The following is a 20,124-nucleotide window of genomic DNA, read 5'->3' as shown; positions in this document are numbered from 1 at the left end:
GCAGCATTACGAATGACTTTGGGCCCTTATGGATAGTTACCCTCATCTTGCGTTCCCTTATGCAGAAAATGAGTCTGTGTTGACAGAACTTTGCTTTACTAACGTCTTGGCTTTCAAGGCCCTCTTAAGATTTTTTTTCAAACTGTAATTATAAAGTAATTAAATGTAATAACTGCACGAAGACTGAGGGTAATAAAGTAAACACATTAGAATAGTAAAAACATTTGTTTTGTAGTGAAGGTATGTTTAAACATGGCTATATTATTGTATAGGAAAATAAATTTATGTATCACAATTTCTTATTTATTGGCCAAGGTCCTCACTGTGAATACAAACCACAACAAAAGGATGTTTTGATTGAAAGATATGATTTTATCGTTATCTCAAATGTAATTGTGAACAATCATTTTTTACATTTCAGAGCACAAGAAAAGAAAATAATTTTCAAAAATTGAGAAAGATTCTTTGAAAGGAACCTTTTTTATTTATATATATTTTTTATTTATATTTTTTCATTGAAGCAAACCAAAAACATACTGAACTTTAACATCAGGAAACATACCAAACCAAGGTTTTTGTATACCGTTATACTCCTAATAATCTGTGATCCTATTTTAAGATAACATGGCATCTTACTAAAATTTCAGCAGATATTCAAAATATCTATATTATATTTAACACCATGCAGTATCAGAAATCAATGTACATGACCTTAAAATGGTTACTATGTCGTCTTCTCTCTAAATTCAACATAACTGCAGCATTTCTGATTTAATACGCATTGCCCTGAGGTTGCAGTGGAGCCGCCTTCATCTCTCGACTCATAAATCGATACGTTTGTCGTGACTGACTGAACCATAGTTCATTCAAACTCACACACCAATATGTGAACCTCAGTCTATGAGTAACTGTGTTTGTTCACTTGTATACAGACGTACAGTACTGTGTTTTGTTTTGATTTACAGTGCCTTCAACCATGCAAAGAATTATGGGAAACCAGGAGGGTGATCTCTCCAAAGTTATGTGAGGTAAGATAGAATTATAGAAAATGTGTTTCTGAAAGTCACAGCAACCTTGGTGGCATTGTCTCTTCTTCGTCTTTCGGCTTTTCCTTTTCAGGGGTCGCCACAGCAAGTCATCTGTCTCCATCTAACCATATCTTCTGCATCTTCTTTTCTCACATGAACTACCTTCATGTCCTCTTTGACTCCATTCAAAAATCTCCTCTGTGGTCTTCCACTAGGACTTCTGCCTGGCAGTTCCAGCTTCAGCTTTCTATCGATGTACTCACTATCCCTCCTCTTGGTGACATTGTCTCTCCTCTAGGATTAACTTGCATTTTTTGGCATCCTAAAGATTTTCACAGCGTGTTTATGGACGTATAATCTTCCTTGTGTGTTTGTGTCGCAAACCTAAACATTGAGAGCTTCTCCGTGCATACAGAAGATTGTACATCTCTTTCATCTGTATTTTGCATGTGTGTGTGTGGCCCTAAATGATTATTTGTAGAGCCAATTGCTGCGGTTTTCAGATAGATTCGTTTTTCATCACAATAGCTGAAGCGTGTTACTGACTGGCTGGCTGGTTAGGACCACAGGGTAATTCAGAACCATTAGGTAAACCTTGTGTTTACATCTGGCTAAACTGCAGACATGTGAGCAGAAAGGGGAATACACATACCAATATACATGCTCTCACACTTCTGCTTTTAATGGGGAAATCTGAGCAGTAGATTTTAGACTTTCAGCATGAAAAAATTTACCTTGCCTATGTGATTTTTTTTTTTTTTTTTTGGTGTGTATTCTGAGGTACCGCAAATTCTAACCACTGTGAACTACAGTAATAATAATAACCATAGTACCCCTTGGGTTGCCACTTTCCTTCAGAAACAGACAGAGTGTGTGACAAGCAGGGAGTTTGTGGCCTCTGTGAGGTCGTCCCGCCAGGGAGACTGCAACCCGCCTCAGCGAGCCACAGGATTCGCTGCAGCCTGTGTTGAGAGCTGCTCAATAGACCAGGACTGTCCTTCTTCCAGAAAGTGCTGCTTTAATGGCTGTGGACACACTTGTCAAGCTCCAGCCAATTCATATAAAGGTAAATATAATTCCTTCCAATTCCTTGTTTTAGGAAATTTGGAACATTCATAGTAGGATTTACAGCTAATTCTCTATTTTATTAAATTTATCACTATTGTTGTTTTTCTTATTAAGTTTTTCTTATTTTTTTGTTAGTTTTGTTGTGTTATTTTATTTAAGCTTTATCTATCCAGCAAGGAAAAGCCCATTATTACCTTACTAAATTGTCAGCATGCACTCTGGAAGGAAGGCTATCTTCCAGCCAAATACCCAAATATTTGTAGAATGAGACACTGCCGATAAGGTCTAGAGCAGAAATACGAGCATTATCTGAGATAAGGGACAGATATCTGAAAAACAATGAGTCCTGCTGCTGCTGATAGGCAATTTGAAGCTTGTCAACAGCCTGCCTTACAATAGAGCTAACTGAACAAAGTATGGAGTTATCTGCATAAAGGTGCACTTAAGCTATATACATATTCTTTTTAATAGTATTAGAAATGGAAAATTAAACAGGCCTTAAATGTAGGCCTTGGGGGATTCCATTTAAATCTTTGGAGAGTTAAGTACAATCCCCTAACAATGGACTAAGACCACACAACAACATTAAAAACAGCCAGAACATGGATGCTGCCTGCAATGTATCGGAGGGATCTTTTGGGGTGAAAATGCTCCCCAACATTCATAATGGAGTTAGAGAGTTTAATTGTTTTGAGAATGCACAAAGCAATTTTAATGGTTAATGATCATAGTGGCAGCATATCTTGCACTTGGTTGCTGAGTAGAGGATTAGGCTGCAACTTAATCATGCTCACACCATGTTGGCAGCACTCCCTGTACGCAAATGCACTGTACATAGAGACTGGTATGCACTCCAGACTCCATGGAGAAGGGCTCCCAGTAGAAGAAAAAATATGCCCATCTCCAAATTGCCGATATACTGTTAACAGGCTAAAAGAGACTGAAAGATGTTGTGAGATTTCAGGCTGCAGATTAATTGAAAAAATTGTATATTATGCGGTCAAAGAGAAATTCTGGAGTCGTATTTAGTGATAGCAAGGGGAAGAAGGAAAAACTATTAGCTGCAGCTTATTTGGTTTACGTTTACTATAATTTTACAGAGAATCCCATGGTTATCATTATGATGCTGATAAGTTCAGAGAAATTCTGCAGATTGTAAGGAAATATCCTTGTGCATTTGTGATCCTAATAAGGTAGCCCTGGGATTGGATTGCTAAGAAAGACAGAGTACGGAAAAACCTACTATGTCATGTTCCAAGTGTGCAGTAGAGCCATGCTTTAAATCTCAATAAAATAATAAGCTTACTAACTTATTAGTGTTTGAACACTGTTAGTGTAGTCTTAGTCCAATGTGAAGGGGGCTTTTTTCATCTTACACATGTAATATATTTGAATTAATTTAATTAGTTGCTGATGCTTTTTCTATAAGGACAACACACTAAAGGACTTCAAGTATTTGTCATGAAATCTGGCCCATGCAGCTAAAGGTTTAAACATACTAAGTGTAATTTGCCTAAAACAACATGTCTGGTAAAATTAGAGAAACCACATTTAATGGAAGAAACCTTTTTGAAAGCTGCTTGTTTTATTGCATATCAAATCCTGAATGGCCCCACTGAGGCTGGACTGCCTAGGGTGTGGTAAGGATGTGACTGTTGCAGCAATACAAAAAGAAAAAACACACTTGAGTAAGTTTTCTATTTCTAATTTTACAGTAATGAAAAAGTATTGATAATAAAGTACTTCTGAAATAGTGTCAATGTAGCTGCGTTGAAAAATGGGTTTTAATTGCATAATTATCTGGTTTCAACTATTGTCCTAAGTCAACAAGACAGTTTTTGTTCACTTCTTGTTTTTTTTTTTTTATATTTTAATAGACCAATTCTTTTAGACAAAGAGGTAAAAAATATTCAGTTGGTTCAGTGTCCAACCTTACCTCTTGATTTGACTAAGTTCTGCACACAGCTCATTTAAAAATATAGTTAACCCACAAAAACCAAAACCGGTTTCTGCCAACACTTTCTGCTCTCCCTGGTATTGTAATTGATTTGACCAAAATAAAAAAACAGAAAAGCACACTGTAAATTTTTTCCTGTCTTCTGCTTGCAGGTGTTCCCTTGAAACCTCGCAAAGAGATGAGCTTTGTGGAGGACCCAGAGGGTCATGTGAAGGTGGCGTGGGTGTCAAAGTTCAATGTAAGCATGGAGCCTGTCATTTACATACTTCAGTCCCGCTGGAACATCGGCATTCACCCCAGTGAGGACCACGCCTCTCCGTGGGCTACTGTTGTCATGGTGAGTAATGAACATAGCAGCCTATTACTACACCTCTAATAAAGCTGTGATATTTTGAAATGGTAATACAGAGAGAAATCACAGAGTAGAGAGGTGATGAATGGATTATATTGCATGGTTTAGAGACATAAACATTTGTCTTATAACAAATTATCCCTTATTAATGAGTGTCAGTGGTGGGGGGGTTTAATAATATAAGTATGCTGGCTACCGGAACAAAGTGTGTCTACCAGCATTCAATCTAAGCATTAAAAACGGCTCCTGTGCCTTTAACTGTGGAGCAACTCACCACAGCATTTCTAACATATCTTTACCTCATAACTCTCAATTTGCCTTAAATGATGAAACATCCCAGTTATGGAGATGGATGCTAGACTGTTTCCACCTCATCAGTCTGCTGCCTTGCTGTCTAACCCTCTCCACCCCAACCAGTCTCTCCCACTCTGCCAGGGTAAACCCATGTGTGTGTGCGTGTATATTTGTGTAAATGACTGTGTGTGTGAACTGCATGTCCATGTGTGTGTCTGTGTGAGGTTAGGTAAATAAGCACAACTTAAAAGGGAACCACAGGCAGCCACAGTCTTTCCACCGGCTGATTCTGAATGACTGAATGCTCATTATGGACTTAAATAGATGACAGTGCCCGTGTATGTGTGCATGTTTGTGTGTCTTCGATGGAGTGTGGATGAGCAGTTTTTAAACTGTCATCACATCCAAACTGTCAGAAAGACAGAACATGAGTCTCTGGCAGTTTCAACCATAATTTGACCAGATGGTTTAACTTATATATTAACACATTCTTTTAGTGTTCATCTGAAGTTTTTCCCCATTTTATGATATAGCTGCCAATGCAGAATAACTTAATTCACTCTGTACAGAAACTATTCAGTAAATCTTTCATTAATGGATTGTATGTTCTGCTTTTAAGGAAACTATATTTAGAAATCTGTTGACCAGGGCACAATAACTTTTATATACATTTTACTTTAATTGTTATTTAGGAAAAGAATTATTAGGTCAAATACCTTTTCTATGATTTGAAGTCATTTTAATGAGTTGCCAGGGAAAGTGCTGGAGAGACCAGAGTTTTCTCTAGCTGTGTTAAGTATAGAGTAATTGAGTGGTGCCCCACCCCCACTTTTGGCTACACCCTCATTCTGTGAGAATCTCTTACCAACCCAGGACCAGTTATAATAATGAAATTCATAACATTAATTGTTTTGAGTTTTACACATAGATTTTGACAAAGAATAAGCACCCTCTGAAACTAGCTGTAGTTTTTAAGTTCTTTTTGTGCAAAATAATATAATCCAAAATATATTATCCCTTTCCTCACTTTAAGGATTAACAGTAGAACACCACCAGTTTAACAAGCTAATATCAGCTGATTAAATAGTGTTGCTGTCTGTTCAGGTGGCTCACTAGCAGTAGGTATAAAACAGCAATACCTTAATAATAGTGATGAGTAGTTCTCCATTAGTTTCCACATGAAGTTTTTGTCTTTCTTGTAAGCCAAGAAAAGCTACAGGAGTCTTTTTAAGCAGCCGACTGAGACTGAACTGCAACAAGCTAGCAGTGCTGCTCTATTCAGCCTGAGCAAACTGCATTGACACTTTCTCTGGCATTTTGAATAAATAACTTTAAACTGACTGTTAGGACAGAAAAGTTTAGTGTTTTTGAAAATGTCACTTTTTAAATAATTACAGTTAAAACAACCGCTTTTGCTAATTTTCAGCAGTGTATATGTTTAGTAGTATAAAAGCTCCCACAAAATTTCCTATGTTTTACACAGTTTCTGCCATGGCGTCATTGGACAAGGAGGAATAATTAATTTGTTTTGTAGCTTTTGAAAAATAAAAAGAAAAGAAGGTTGCATAAAAGGTCATTAAACCAGACTGGGACAAAGAAGGGCAAAACACCTGTCAGTGAGGCACAAAGTGACATTGAAATTCCACTTCCTCGCAACTGGTTGTTTAGAGCAGCATGTCACATATAAAACAGTTGGAGACATGGAGACTTTTCCTCAGCAAGCAGTTTATCGTGTAACACCACTTATGCATTTGTAAAAATGTATCTTTGTGCGGACGTGTCTTGCGGACGTCAGAGTCAAGTACGCCCAACCATGTGGGAGTCTTAAAGAAGTCATATAATGCTTTAAATCCTTCCTTTTCACACATAAATCTTTCAGTTGTGGTCTATATAAAGTGGAACTGCAAATGCAACAAAATCACAGCGAGAAATAAAAATGGCGAAATTAGTTAGCCAGAAGTCCATGAACTTGTTTAGTAGTTCAGTAGCAAATACTGTGATGTAACAATTCAAAAAAACTTTCAAAAATAGAGAATAGCGAAAACTCAACGTATTGAAAAATATGACCCAAACAAAATATAAACATATCTATGCAGCACCTGAGAGAGACTAAATTCAACTTTTCTGCATTCCTAGAGACTCCAAGTACACAACAACATGCATTTAAGGGCTTAAAAATTGGATTTTGCAAATTATGTCCCCTTTAAGAGTTGACCATCAAATAGCAAATAAATAAATTAAAAGAATTTGTGGTCAATTATTTTCACTGTAAACGAGCTGTCTCAGGCCCAGGTATTTAGGTTGTAGCTACTTACAGAAATACCAGTCAGCAGTTAGTGATAATTACTCCAAAAAAAGTACAAAATTTGTTAACCGCATTTAAAATAAGTAGCAGTCATAAAACAGAAAGGTATTGTCTTCCCTGAGACCAAATAGTACAAAATATTAACAGTTAAATCTGAGGAGTTGTGACTTGTTGAGAGAGTTTTGTATTCTCTTGAGACACACTCCCACAAAATGCTAAATGTTCAGTTGCACACTCCCCCCAGTCCAATTCAGAGTTGGATATACTGGAGTGCGTGCAACAGACGGTACACAGCTGTCCATGTGCTTGATGTTTTACTCCTCACTCTTCACTCTTTTATTTGCTTATTGTATTTTCAGACTGTTTTGTGTTGAGCTGAAGAGGTATTCAGTGTGCGATTATCTGCACAGCTCATATATCAAATTATATCGAGTCAGTAAAGGCTTAGGGGTCTAGTAGAGAACAAATGTATCTGCTGTGGTAAGACTTAATTGTGATGACAGCAAACAGGTCCCTGCTGCTCTCTGTCCCACTGGAATATTTCTTCATCATATTTTTAAAATTGTTTTATTATTATTATTTTTTTGTTATTGATCACTGGCCTTATTCGCTTTGGATTCTTCCATGCAGAACAACGTGATCCTCCCTAATCCAAAATCCTGCGCATTCATGTTCTGGAGTGGTGCCAACTATGTTTATTGTTCTTTTCTTGCCCATTATTCCAAAATCCGCCTCATTCAAACAGCTAACTACTCTACAACTGTTTTTTCAGTCAGTAGGCCATTACAACTAATCTGTCAACACATTAAAATCAGTATTGTCACTTTCTAAAATAATTGTCTGTTATTGATAGATAACTATATAAATAATTATCTATTATTCAGGCAATAAACCATGTTTATGGTTTATCAGTTGTGTGTGCTAGGTTCTGGTTCTCGTTAAATGTCCAACCAGTAATGGCTAGGCTGTGCATGCAGCGTTTTATATTGATTCTGTGGGGTCAAAATTACTCGCATCTTTGGTTCAAGGTATGTATGATCCTAACTAGGATATTATGTTACAGATACCTAATAATTGAAGAGAGAATAATATGAAAATGCTGAGTCAGAATAATTCGTTTGAAGTTTTAGTATTAAAACCTTAGCACACCTTTATCCCGATAACCCACCCATGCTTAGTACTATGTAAAATTTGTAAACTTGTTATAAATCTAAAAGAATTAAGGTATTGCATTAAACTGCATTTTCTGAGCAGTTTTCATCTTGTGATGTTTTTCCAGACCCTCTCTGAGAATGTGGTTATGTCCGATCTGAAGCCTCAGCGTTGGTATCAGTTCAGGGTTGCCGCCATCAACAGCCACGGCAGCAGAGGCTTCACCACACCCAGCAAACACTACATGTCCAGTAAAGGTAATAAAACAAACTAAACACATAGCTGTTCTCTTTGGAGAGCTATTGCAGTTTCCTACTCAGAGTGATGAGCCCTGTGTGTTTTCCTTCACCTGCCAGTAAATTTCAATGTCCTGTCACGAGATACAAAATGCAGACACTTGTGTTCAATTTGTGTCAGTTTATGAGAGAGATTAAATCTCCCTTTGGAGCTGTAAGAAACTCAGTAACACTTCCCCTCCTCTCCTTTGCTCTTATTCTCATTTTCACTCACAGTAAATGGGGAAGCTACACTCTGTAGAATACCAACAGGCAGTCCATAAAAGATATATATTTTTTTTTTAAAGATATTTTTTTCGGCACTAGTGGCCTTTATTTATTTATTTTTTTGACAGTAGGCAGACTGGAAAGAGGGGTAGAGAGAGGGGGAGACATTTGGCAAATGTCACCGGGTCCGGGACTGAACCCCGGACAGCCGCTTTGAGGACTATAGCCTCTGCATATGGTTGTGCGCTTTCGCCCCTACACCATCAGCGTCACGTCAGGCAGTCCATAAAAGACACAGACAGGAAGCTGAACATACACACATCTTCATATGTAGGTGTTTACACATGCAGAACAATCACACTTACATCCTCCTTCAGTTGGTTCAGTGCCAGAGTGAAATCTCTGCTTTGGGTCGGAGAGATGAGCTTAACACACACATTGTAGGAGGTCATTCATCTAATGCTCAGCAGTCTTAAATCATACTGGTGTCAGGCCAGGATTGGCTCATGGTTTGAATCCCCTGCCAGTACTAAATAGAGCATGTTTAAAAGAGAATAATGGATATAATGTTGGACAAAGCTCAGCAAACAGGTTCTTTATCGGTTGAGATCTTATCAGAAATTATGTAGAGGAGTTTGAGAGCACTGAGGAGAATTTTACACTGCTCCATTCAACTTAAGCTTAAACTTTGTTCCTGAAAAAAGACAAACTTCCCAAAAGGATACCAGTCAGCTTGCTTTACTTAAGGGGCTGTAATGCACATTGCTTAGATGAGTGAGGTCATCTCCTCTGTGAGTAGTAAGATGTTTTTTTACCTAGGTGTTCTCGATGTAAACTATCATTTAACGTCAATGGCAAACTCGCTAGGCTTCGCATTTGTTTTTAATAGAATAGAATGGAAACACTTTTGGTATGGAAAATTTTCAAAAGGTTACTTACCTTTGCAGGAGATGGATCTCTCACAGTGCCACAAACAGAGCCGTCATAAAGCCTCATAGACTTTAAAGGCACTATGCATGAAAGTGCTTTTTCAATGGTAAACATACACTCACCGGCCACTTTATTAGGTACACCTTGCTAGTACCAGATTGGACCCCCTTTTGCCTTCAGAACTGCCTTAATCCTTTGTGGCATAGATTCAACAAGGTACTGGAAACATTCCTCCGAGAGTTTGGTCCTTATTGACATGATAGCATCACACAGATGCTGCAGATTTGTCGGCTGCACATCCATGATGTGAATCTCCTGTTCCACCACATCCCAAAGGTGCTAGCTATCTCAATCTAATCTATTGGATTGAGATCTGGTGACTGTGGAGGCCATTTGAGTACAGTCAACTCATTGTCATGTTCAAGAAACCAGTCTGAGATGATTCGTGCTTTATGACATGGGGCGTTATGCTGCTGGAAGTAACCATCAGAAGATGGGTACACTGTGGTCATAAAGGGATGGTCATGGTCAGGAACAATACTCAGGTAGGCTGTGGTGTTGATACGATGCTCAATTGGTACTAAAGGGTCCAAAAAGATATCCCCTACACCATTACACTACCACCACCAGCCTGAACCGTTGATACAAGACAGGATGGATCTATGCTTTCATGTTGTTGACGCCAAATTCGGACCCTACCATCCGAATGTCGCAGCAGAAATCGAAACTCATCAGACCAGGTGAGCCTGTGCGAATTATAGCCTCAGTTTCCTGTTCTTAGCTGACAGGAGTGGCACCCGGTGTGGTCTTCTGCTGCTGTAGACGATCCACCTCAAGGTTCGATGTGTTGTACGTTCAGAGATGCTCTTCTGCATGCCTTAGTTGTAACGAGTGGTTATTTGAGTTACTGTTGCCTTTCTATCAGCTCGAACCAGTCTGGCCATTTTCCTCTGACCTCTGGCATCAACAAGGCATTTCCGCCCACAGAACTGCTGCTCACTGCATATTTTCTCTTTTTTGGACCAGAGATGGTAGTGCGTGAAAATCTCAGTAGATCAGCAGTTTCTGAAATACTCAGAGCAGCCCGTCTGGCACCAACAACCATGCCACGTTCAAAGTCACTTAAATCACCTTTCTTCCCCATTCTGATGCACGGTTTGAACTGCAGCAGATCGTCTTGACCACGTCTACATGCCTAAATGCATTAAGTTGCTGCCATGTGATTGGCTGATTATAAATTTGCGTTAACGAGCATTTGGACAGGTGTACCTAATAAAGTGGGTGTACACTCTCAATAACAACAAAGTTGGGTAATGAAGTATTGTTTTTAAACTTTTTATTGTGCCAATATGTAAAATGTTTTCAATGTAAGGAAACCCAGCCTATTGTCTTAAGTCACTAACTTTGCAGCAGTGACTTCCTCTGAACAAGCATTTAACAACAGTGGACAATTTATTTCATCAAGACACAAGCTTTGCAGCAATCCATCCTGCTGAACATGCATGTGGCAACTGTGGAAAGGAAAACTCCCTTTTGACAACAAGAAACCTCCAGTAGAACCTGACTTAGTCTGGGTGGCCATTTGCTGCAGCCACCTGGGGGTTTGAGCTGGCTTTAATAAAAGATAGGTTGGACGAGTGCCTTTTCACAGACTTTGACGTAGATAGTGAAGCATTCGATTTGCGTTTTGGTCAAACACGCAAGTTGAACCTCTTGCACCTCACAGTTTGACTCTGATTATGACATTGATTGTCCTTAAAAGTTCAACTGATACAAATCTATATATGCAGTATATTACTGTTTTTACCTCTTGCTTTTTAGGAAAATGTGCATTCACCACTTATGTAGTTATGTAGTCTGCTTGTATCACTTTAAATTTTTATGTGAATATCCAACACAGTTGCACTGACTCCTACGATAGCTAGCCAGAACAACGAAAGCCTTGTTTTCCTATTTCCTCTCTTTGGTATTGACTTTATTGGTGGCGATGGTACAGGTGCAAGGATGGTGGAGCTAACTGGGAAAATTGGGCTCAATATACGACTGTTTGCTTGGCAATCATTTTTGTAAGTCTTCCTGAGATCCATGCTGTGTTTTTACATAGAGTTTTACTTCAGCTGTACAAAATAAAAATATAACAGTTTCGAATGATGAATTTGATAAAAATAAAAAAACTGGAAAAAGATGAGAAACAAGAATAAGAATATGACAATGCACTTGAAAGAATTCAAGTTATGTCCTAATGTTGTCTGTGATCTCACTAGAAATATGTGCATGTAGAAGCTTGTTATTCAGAAGGTAGATTTTACCATGAAAAAATAATGATCTAAAAAACAATTATTATGGACCAATTATATCTAGGGTATTATTAAGTTTACAGAAAAGCCCTGGTATCTGACTACATTGCGTCTTTTTATGATGGTTTTGCATTAATGGCTTTTGCCTCATTGAGTGGTCTTTCAGCTCATGTTAGTGCGTGATTTTTTTCACAGTGGATAATGACAGTCTCTTACGTTCTCCAGCTTGCTTCTTCACAATCTATTTAGCTTTTCCTCTGGGGTTAATATGCACATTCAGTACCAAACATGTCTTTTTTTTGGGACATAGAAGCCATCTCCTTATTGAACTGTAAGATGTTTGCATCTTTTTGTTTGAAAAGATGAATGTGGCACAACTTTAGCTTATTGCATTTGATCTTCCCATGAATAAACACATTTTCTGTTCCTCTAACATGTCACACTAGTAAGCAGTATCTGTGAGGTGATTCTTAATTCTACTGCTGGTAATTAACCCATCAGAAACTTACAAAGCCATGAGATAATGTTTAAACGTCTGGTTTTAGCTGTATTAATCTTTGCATTTATGTTTTTCAAAGATATCAGAAAAACACTCAAATATGTGTTCAATTCATCAGAATATCAGCCTGCTAAAAACTTAACAAATTAGATAAGAAAGTAAGCGGTGTCATTATGAACTGCATTAAGTGACAAAATTAGTCAGTTATTTTGTAGGGCTAACAGGCTGAATAATTTTTTTTGTTTTAGCTTTTCAGTAATCAAACTGGAAAGGGGGCAGAATGAGAGAAGAAAGACATACTAAAAAGGTTCTGAGGTCGAATTTCAACCCTACATGGTAGCACCAGGACAAATAACCTCTGCACACAAGGTGCCCACGTCACTGCTACACCCTCTGTGCCTTAGGCCACCATATTTGTAATAGATTAATTCCAAACACATCGAATCTCTTTGTACAAAACTTGTAATAAAACATGTACATTTGGTTTCCATTTGAATGAATGTAGGTTTAAAAATGGCTCAACGGCAAACAACCATATCAGGATAACTTTGATGACAACATACTACATTAACATCTTGTTTATTAACTTTTTCTAAAAGTTATTTGTATATATTTATGAATCATCAATCTTGCCAGCATTACATCAGAGGAAAACATGTACAAAATATGCCTTATTTTGGTAAAAATGCAGAGATATTAGAGAAGCTTCAACCTGCCTATTGTCTTTAAGAACTATAATATAAGAACAGCATAGTTTTTCAAACCTGCCTTTTGCAAGCAGCCAATAGTTATTTATATCACAAGCAGAAGCAATGTTATGCATTGCGTAACAGAAATAAAGGACTCGACATTTAAAACTGTTTTCAGCATCTCCTTTTAATGATTAGCACAGTTAGTAAAGCTAGCATTACTTAAACAGCAGCTTGTGTGTGTATTCACTAGAGCAGGGGTGTCCAAAGTCGGTATTCAAGGGTCGGTGTCCTGCGTGTTTTAAATGTTTCACTGCTTAAGGAACACCTGATTTCCATCAATTTAGGATTTTGCTGAACTGCAATCATCTAAATCAGGTGTGTTAAAGCAGGGAAACATGCAGGACAGCAGCCCTCGAAGACTGAGCTTGTACACCCCTGATGTAGATCCTTATGTAGAATCTCTGTTTTCAACGTTTGCAAATCCAGCAGGTTTTATCACAGAGAGGGTGAAACCTCTAAAGAGCTCTTGAAGTTTGTATAAACTGCAGATGTGTTACGGCATGTGAGAAAATAGTTTCCTAGTTTCCTTTTAAATAGCTTCTGACAACTCTCTACTACCTCTGATTTATTTAAAACACCTCATTGACACAGAAAATATCTAAGTTTGACACTTTGTCTTCACTCGGTAACAGCGTCCACCTAGAAGAGTGTTAGCAAAAACCTGGTGGCACTGGTTGGTTTTGTTTACTGATTGGAAAAAAAACTCAGATTTGTTGATAAGTCAGGGCAAATCAAGCAGAAAATCGACCAATTTAATTTACCAACACATTTCTTGTTGCATCTCTATTAATTTTTTTTTTTTAATATTCAACTATTAATTCAAACATAAAAAGTTATTTTGGAATAGAAAATGTCAAATGTGCTCCAAATAAACAGCTTTTAGATTTACTTAAACCATCAAACAAATGATGTATAATTTTTATCAATAACAGTATTTCTAATAGTTATTGTAATCTATTTTTCTGCTAAGCCCAAATGTAGCTGTGGTTGGTTGTAGTACATTTTTATCCATAAGTGTGTTCGATTATACTTTGAGAGGATAGTGTTAAAGGTTAAAGACACACTTAAACATACAAAATACAATCTGATCGCTGTTGGACTTTTGTTTTTCTTACTCATTTGTATGTCATTGGTTAGGACCTGGGGATCAAGGGTCAAAAATCAGGAAGCTGGCACAAATCAAGATTGTTGTATTGTCTCCACTGTGACCTTATGCTAAACAAGTGGGAGAGGCTGAATTTAAAAGCTATCTCAGAGTTCTTGTTGCTAGTATAGATTAGCAGAATTACAACAGAATGTCTGGAGCAGAAAATGCTTTCTAATGCCTTCATTTCTTGTGCCTGTTTTTCTGTATAAATTTATAACAGAAAGCACCACATGCACGCATACACACACACACACACGCACACACCCACCCACACACACACACACACACACACACACACACACACACACAGCCAAACACACGTACTCACACACACATGCAGACGTACTCACACATCAGATCAGTCTAGATCTTTCAGCTCCCACTAAAAAGCCATAGCTTTGATCTCTGCATTTGGGTCAGGCGAGCACAGCCCCAGGCCTGTGGGAGGCCTGCTATGGGGATGTAGTCTTAATCAGATCCATTTTGTAGTTTTAATCAAATACAGCATTTGGTGCTTTAGGACCTAATGAGATACAGAGTCAGCATTGAAAGACTGTTGACCTCAAGATTCCCAGTGGCAGTTGTTTTTGGTCTTTGAAGCCACTGAAAATAGCTTCAGGCCTCTCTGCTGTCTCTCACCATTGATAACATAAATTAAATTGACTTTGTGGACTCAGGTAAGACTTGAAATTAGCCTTTTATCCCTTGAGAATGTTTTAGGAAAATCTTTTGATGGCTGTGCTGGAAAAAACCAAGTTGTTCAAAAGTCTGCTCTTTTAGATTAAAGATAAAGTATTGTTGTAATTAACATTCAAATTTTAATGTTGAAAAAAGTGAAAGTCGTTAATTTTAGTAATAGGTCAGCTGAAGAACAAGCAAACGTTGTTACCTATATTTCAAGTTACCAGCAAATATTTAGTGTTCTTCACACATTTTGGCATCTCTGGAAAATACATCAATTAATTTAGCTTTTATTGCATTTGCGTGATTGTAGACCATAATATTTAGAAAAAACAAACATTTGATTTAAGTATATTTATTCAGAAAACAAAATATACATAGTTAAGCCACAACTTAATTATTAAGTTTTGTCTTATAAAAGATTAGTTTAAACCTATATATTCGAGGGGTATAGATCATTTTGGGCTTAACTTTATATATTGTTTTAATTTGTACCCTTGCTGTTAATTGAGCCATTGGTAAGTAAGTAAGTAAGTAAAATTTTATTTATATAGCACCTCTCAAGACACAGATCACAAAGTGCTTCACAACACTAATACAAGGCACAATTGGAATAATATATTTATAAATGTAAAATAGAAGATAAGATAAAATCAAAAATAAACTAACCAAACGCAAGCCTAAAAAGATGAGTTTTTAGCTGTTTTTTAAAAGACACCACCGAGTCCTTATACACAAGGGGATAGAGTTCCAGAGTCGGGGAGCTACTGTTGCAAAAGCTCTATCACCCTTAGTTTTCAGCCTTGTGTGATGTACTGCCAGTAGGACTTTATCGCATGACCTCAGAGACCTGGGGGGATTGTACGGATATAAGAGTTCACTGATATAAGTTGGGCCTTGACCATGAAGACCTCTATAAGTCAGGACCAGAATCTTAAACTGAGCTCTGAATTTAATGGGGAGCCAGTGCAGCTGGATGAGTAACGGTGTGGAGTGGGAATACTTAGAAGATTTTGTCAGAAGTCTAGCAGCAGCGTTCTGAACAACCTGGAGACGTTCCAGGGAGTTTTTGCTAAGACAGGTAAATAAAGCATTACAGTAATCCAAACGTGAGGAAATGAATGCATGGATAGTAATCTCAAGTTCAGAACGTGATAAAATGGGACTTAACTTAGCAAGGTTACGTAAATGATAAAAACAAGAGTGGTGTATATGTGGTGCAGGTTAAGGGGGGTTCTATAAAGTTTAGAAATGTAGGTCTGTTTAAAAAACAATGTCTTGAAAACAGCAGTATTGTCTGCAACCTTTACCCTGCAGACACATGCTAACAAAGACTCTGCTACACATAAGGTCACATAAGGACAATAAAGGATTTTTGATTGTTGTAGTTAAAAGTTATCATACCCAGCCAGGCACTGAGTTTTGTGTTTGTCAGTCAGTCATTTTCTACCGCTTATTCCATAGTGGGTCACGGGAGAGCTGGTGCCTATCTCCAGCAGTCTATGGGCGAGAGGCAGGGTACACCCTGGACAGGTCGCCAGTCCATCGCAGGGCAACACACAAACAACCATGTACACACTCATTCATACACCTAAGGGCAATTTAGAGTGACCAATTAACCTAACAGGCATGTCTTTGGACTGTGGGAGGAAGCCAGAGTACCTGGTGAGAACCCACGTATGCAAACTCCATGCAGAAAGACCCCCAGCCGGGAATTGAACCCAGGACCTTGTTGCTGCAAGGCAACAGTGCTACCAACTGCACCACCGTGCAGCCTGTTTTCTGTTTGTGTTTTTGTTTATTATTCATGGTCTGGTTCTCTGTTTACCCTTAGTTCTGTGTCTCTGTTAATTGGTTTCACTCCCTCTGTCTCCCAGTAGTGTCACCCTCACCTGTTCTGTGTTTTCCCTGATTACCTGGTCTTGCTGTTCATTGGTTCCCCCTGCTTTCCCCATTTGTATTTAAGCTCTTTAGTTTTCATTGTTCCGGGCTGGTTCCTTGTTGTTGTTGTTGTCGTTGTATCCTGGTCGTGTACCCTGATGTCTGGTTCTCTGAGTTCTGGTCTGGTATGTAAATGTCCAGATCTGTCTGCCCTGAGTCTGTGAGAAAAGGAATAAAACTTGACTTACCTTGATTCTGCTGGCTCTTAGCATCCTTCTCTGCACTTTGGTCCTACCACAACCCACATCATGACAAATGTATTTGTTCACAACAATAGAAAGCCATGGCTTAAGGGTTCGTCCTCAACCCTGTTCTGTAGACTCCCCTCGGTTACTGGCTGTGCCACCACATATTTGCACAACATCACCATAACATTTGCAGAAACAACTAAAGAGATCAGCTTGATTACTGATGGTGATAATGCAGCATACAGAATTGATCTGATGAATCAATCTGGACAAAGCCATGGAGATGGTTTTGGACACAAGGAAGTGCAGGAAACGGCATATAATCCCAACCATCAGAGAGGCTGAAGATGAGAGAACCCAGTTAATTCCTTTTTTGTTCATAGGAGGTTCTCACCTAACCATGGATCACCCAGCTGGTCAGCAAAGCCCAGCAGTATCTAATCTTTCTAAAGAGAGGCAGGATGCTTGACGTGAATGAAAACATTCTTGGTAACTTCTACAGATTTGTCGTGATGGTAGGAAACCCTACCACCAAGAGTTTATCCCATAACTGAATTGAATTTGACTTGGAATGTATTGAAAATGTTTTATGTGATACTTATGTTGAGAGTTTGGGATATTTCTTTTTTAATGTAACGTTGTAATGTAACATTTAATGACTTTCAATGACAGTTTAAAAAAAAATAAAAAATGTTATCTATCTGAACAAACAACAATATAATGCTCCAACTGGACTGCATAAACTAACATTTTGAATTTTTTTAAATAGCTGAGTGTTTTCCTCTTTTATGTGTTTATTTTTGCTTATTTTTATCATTATGTAATTGTAGATAGTTAGGTTTTTTTATGCCAACTGTTGTTTTGCATTTTAGTTTGTAATGTTATATAGTTACAAAAACAGTTTTAAAAAATACAAATAAAAAGAAAATGGCTTGCACCTGATGTCTTGTCCCAGCCTCTATATTTCATTGGCTATGGCAGTAATCAGTTCACACTAACTACATCCAGAATCAGCTCAAAACATTGAGTGATGTTAGTTTGCCTGAGACTGAAATCCAGTTGGGTCTGTTGCCCTTTCACACTATCAGACTCCCATCTTTCTGTTGCCCATCTCACATTAACAAGTTATTTTCTGCCTTATTGCCCTACCAACTGTGCCCAAGTAAAACAGACTGATGCAGACTTTTCCCGACTGGGATTTGGGTTTGAAATCTGGATAAAAATCCTGTAATGTTTCTTCATCTTTACGTTCCTCCTGATTGGGAATGGTGGGAAGATTAAAAACATGCTCATCACAGTTGTTTTACATTATTAATTATTGCTCTACAGTTGTTGATATTTTCTTGTGGCCATTTTCTGGCTGCTCTAAAGAGCAATATAAATCTGTCTCACCAGAATGGTATTTTCTCTTGTCTTCCACATTTCACATTTATTTTACAGCAGTTAGTGTCAATAAGTGGTTAAATCAATTATTTCTTAATGTGGACTTTTTTAAGATAACATTCTTGTCTACAGTTGTTGATGAAGCTGATAAAAGGTTTCAAATGTTTCTATAAGGTTCCTGTTTTTCTCATTCTCTCTCTCTCTCTATGTAGACCCTTCCCCTCCTGAGCCTCCAACAAACATCAGAGTGAGCAATCAGAGTCTTGAATGGGCGGATTCACAACTAGCACCTGAGTTCACAGAAAGGTGTGTGAAAATCCAAAAAATCCAGGATGACTAAATAGATTAAAATAGCACCCTTTAAGCATTGCAGATTGGTCAATCACTCATAAACTGTGATCAGGAGGACTAATTGTTCTTGTGTCTGCCAGCAAATTATAGTTCATCCTTGTTCAATTACACACTCTGGTGTCATTTCCATTGTAATGTTATGACACAAGGTCACATCAAGTTCAGGCCACATCTTGGATCAGCATTTAATAACAGAGATGATAACTTTAATTGTAACTTCTACTCAACATGATGAGTGAAGTGTGGCGCCTTTAGCATACATGCAAAAAGTAAATGGGGTTGGAACCCAACCCGGAAAGCTGTGTTTCTCCCACATCTACATCCGCATCCAATTCCCAGGCAGTTCCTGCTGCTTTATTTATCATGAATTTGCTTATATTTCTCTAAAGATGGTGTTTGACTTGTAGCTTTCCTTCCTCAGGTTAACGGGAAGTAGGGCCAAAGTGGCACTGTTATTACACTGGGAGCCCCCCAGAGAGGGAGACCTGCCTGTTCACAACTACAGAATAACCTGGATGTCTCGGCATGCACACACAACTCATAAACACACAGTTCAAGAACAACCGCACACAGAGCACATCAACAAGCCTATGCGAACGGTGCACTTACAGGCTCAAGAACAGGGTAAAAAAGAGAGCAGCAGCACCCTGACTCATGGGGTAAGAACATTTATTTATTTACTACATTATGCTAAAAAACAATAGTGTTACTGATTTTACATTGCATGTTTTAGAATATTATGTTGTTATAATAATTTTAATGCTTCATAACAATAAAAACGGCACTGTAAGTAAGTATTCTGACAATGTCACTGTAAATACAGGAAATTCCCCTGTTTTGGTATACAGGAAAGCAACACATTTAAGCTTCTTTTTCTAAATGGGTGCTGAATTGCATCATGGGTTTTTCCTAACTAATACAATGGAAATATTGTAATTTTTAAATTGTTAATATTTTGCTGATGTTTATTAGGCAGAACCCTGTGGCTTGAAAAAAACCCACTTATAGTATCAAATATAGTGTCGAGTGTGAAATGTTTTTCTTAGCGTCAGTATGAACTTTGGAATTTTTAAACCCTTCAGTCAATTCAGTGTTGTACACGATAGTCATTATTCAGAGCTTGTTCTTGGGAAAGGTGACCTGGCACAAGGTAACAAGATCAAGGTGATTTTGAGTGATTAAAAAATAAATTAGAAATTATAAAGTAGTTTCATTTCAATGTATATTTCAGATTAAATAAAAAATATTTTAATATTAAATACTTGTTTTGATCAGTTTTACGAGTTACGATGCCAA

General features: G+C 37.9%; 1 protein-coding gene across 1 annotated transcript in view; it reads left to right on the top strand.

Annotated features, from left to right (window-relative positions):
• The window catches only part of anos1b (anosmin 1b), a 98,504-nt gene that overhangs the window by 59,305 nt on the left and 19,075 nt on the right, over positions 1-20,124 (top strand). Inside the window, exons 3-8 of the mRNA XM_047375832.1 lie at positions 966-1,028; positions 1,887-2,094; positions 4,206-4,390; positions 8,284-8,413; positions 18,690-18,783; positions 19,250-19,487. Coding sequence (XP_047231788.1) covers positions 966-1,028; positions 1,887-2,094; positions 4,206-4,390; positions 8,284-8,413; positions 18,690-18,783; positions 19,250-19,487 — 918 coding nt within the window. The remainder of the gene's footprint in view (positions 1-965; positions 1,029-1,886; positions 2,095-4,205; positions 4,391-8,283; positions 8,414-18,689; positions 18,784-19,249; positions 19,488-20,124) is intronic.

This window comes from Girardinichthys multiradiatus, chromosome 9, assembly GCF_021462225.1.
Source record: "Girardinichthys multiradiatus isolate DD_20200921_A chromosome 9, DD_fGirMul_XY1, whole genome shotgun sequence".
Lineage (NCBI taxonomy): Eukaryota > Metazoa > Chordata > Actinopteri > Cyprinodontiformes > Goodeidae > Girardinichthys > Girardinichthys multiradiatus.
The sequence above is the reverse complement of the archived record's forward strand: the minus strand, read 5'-3'. Positions and strand labels throughout refer to the sequence as shown.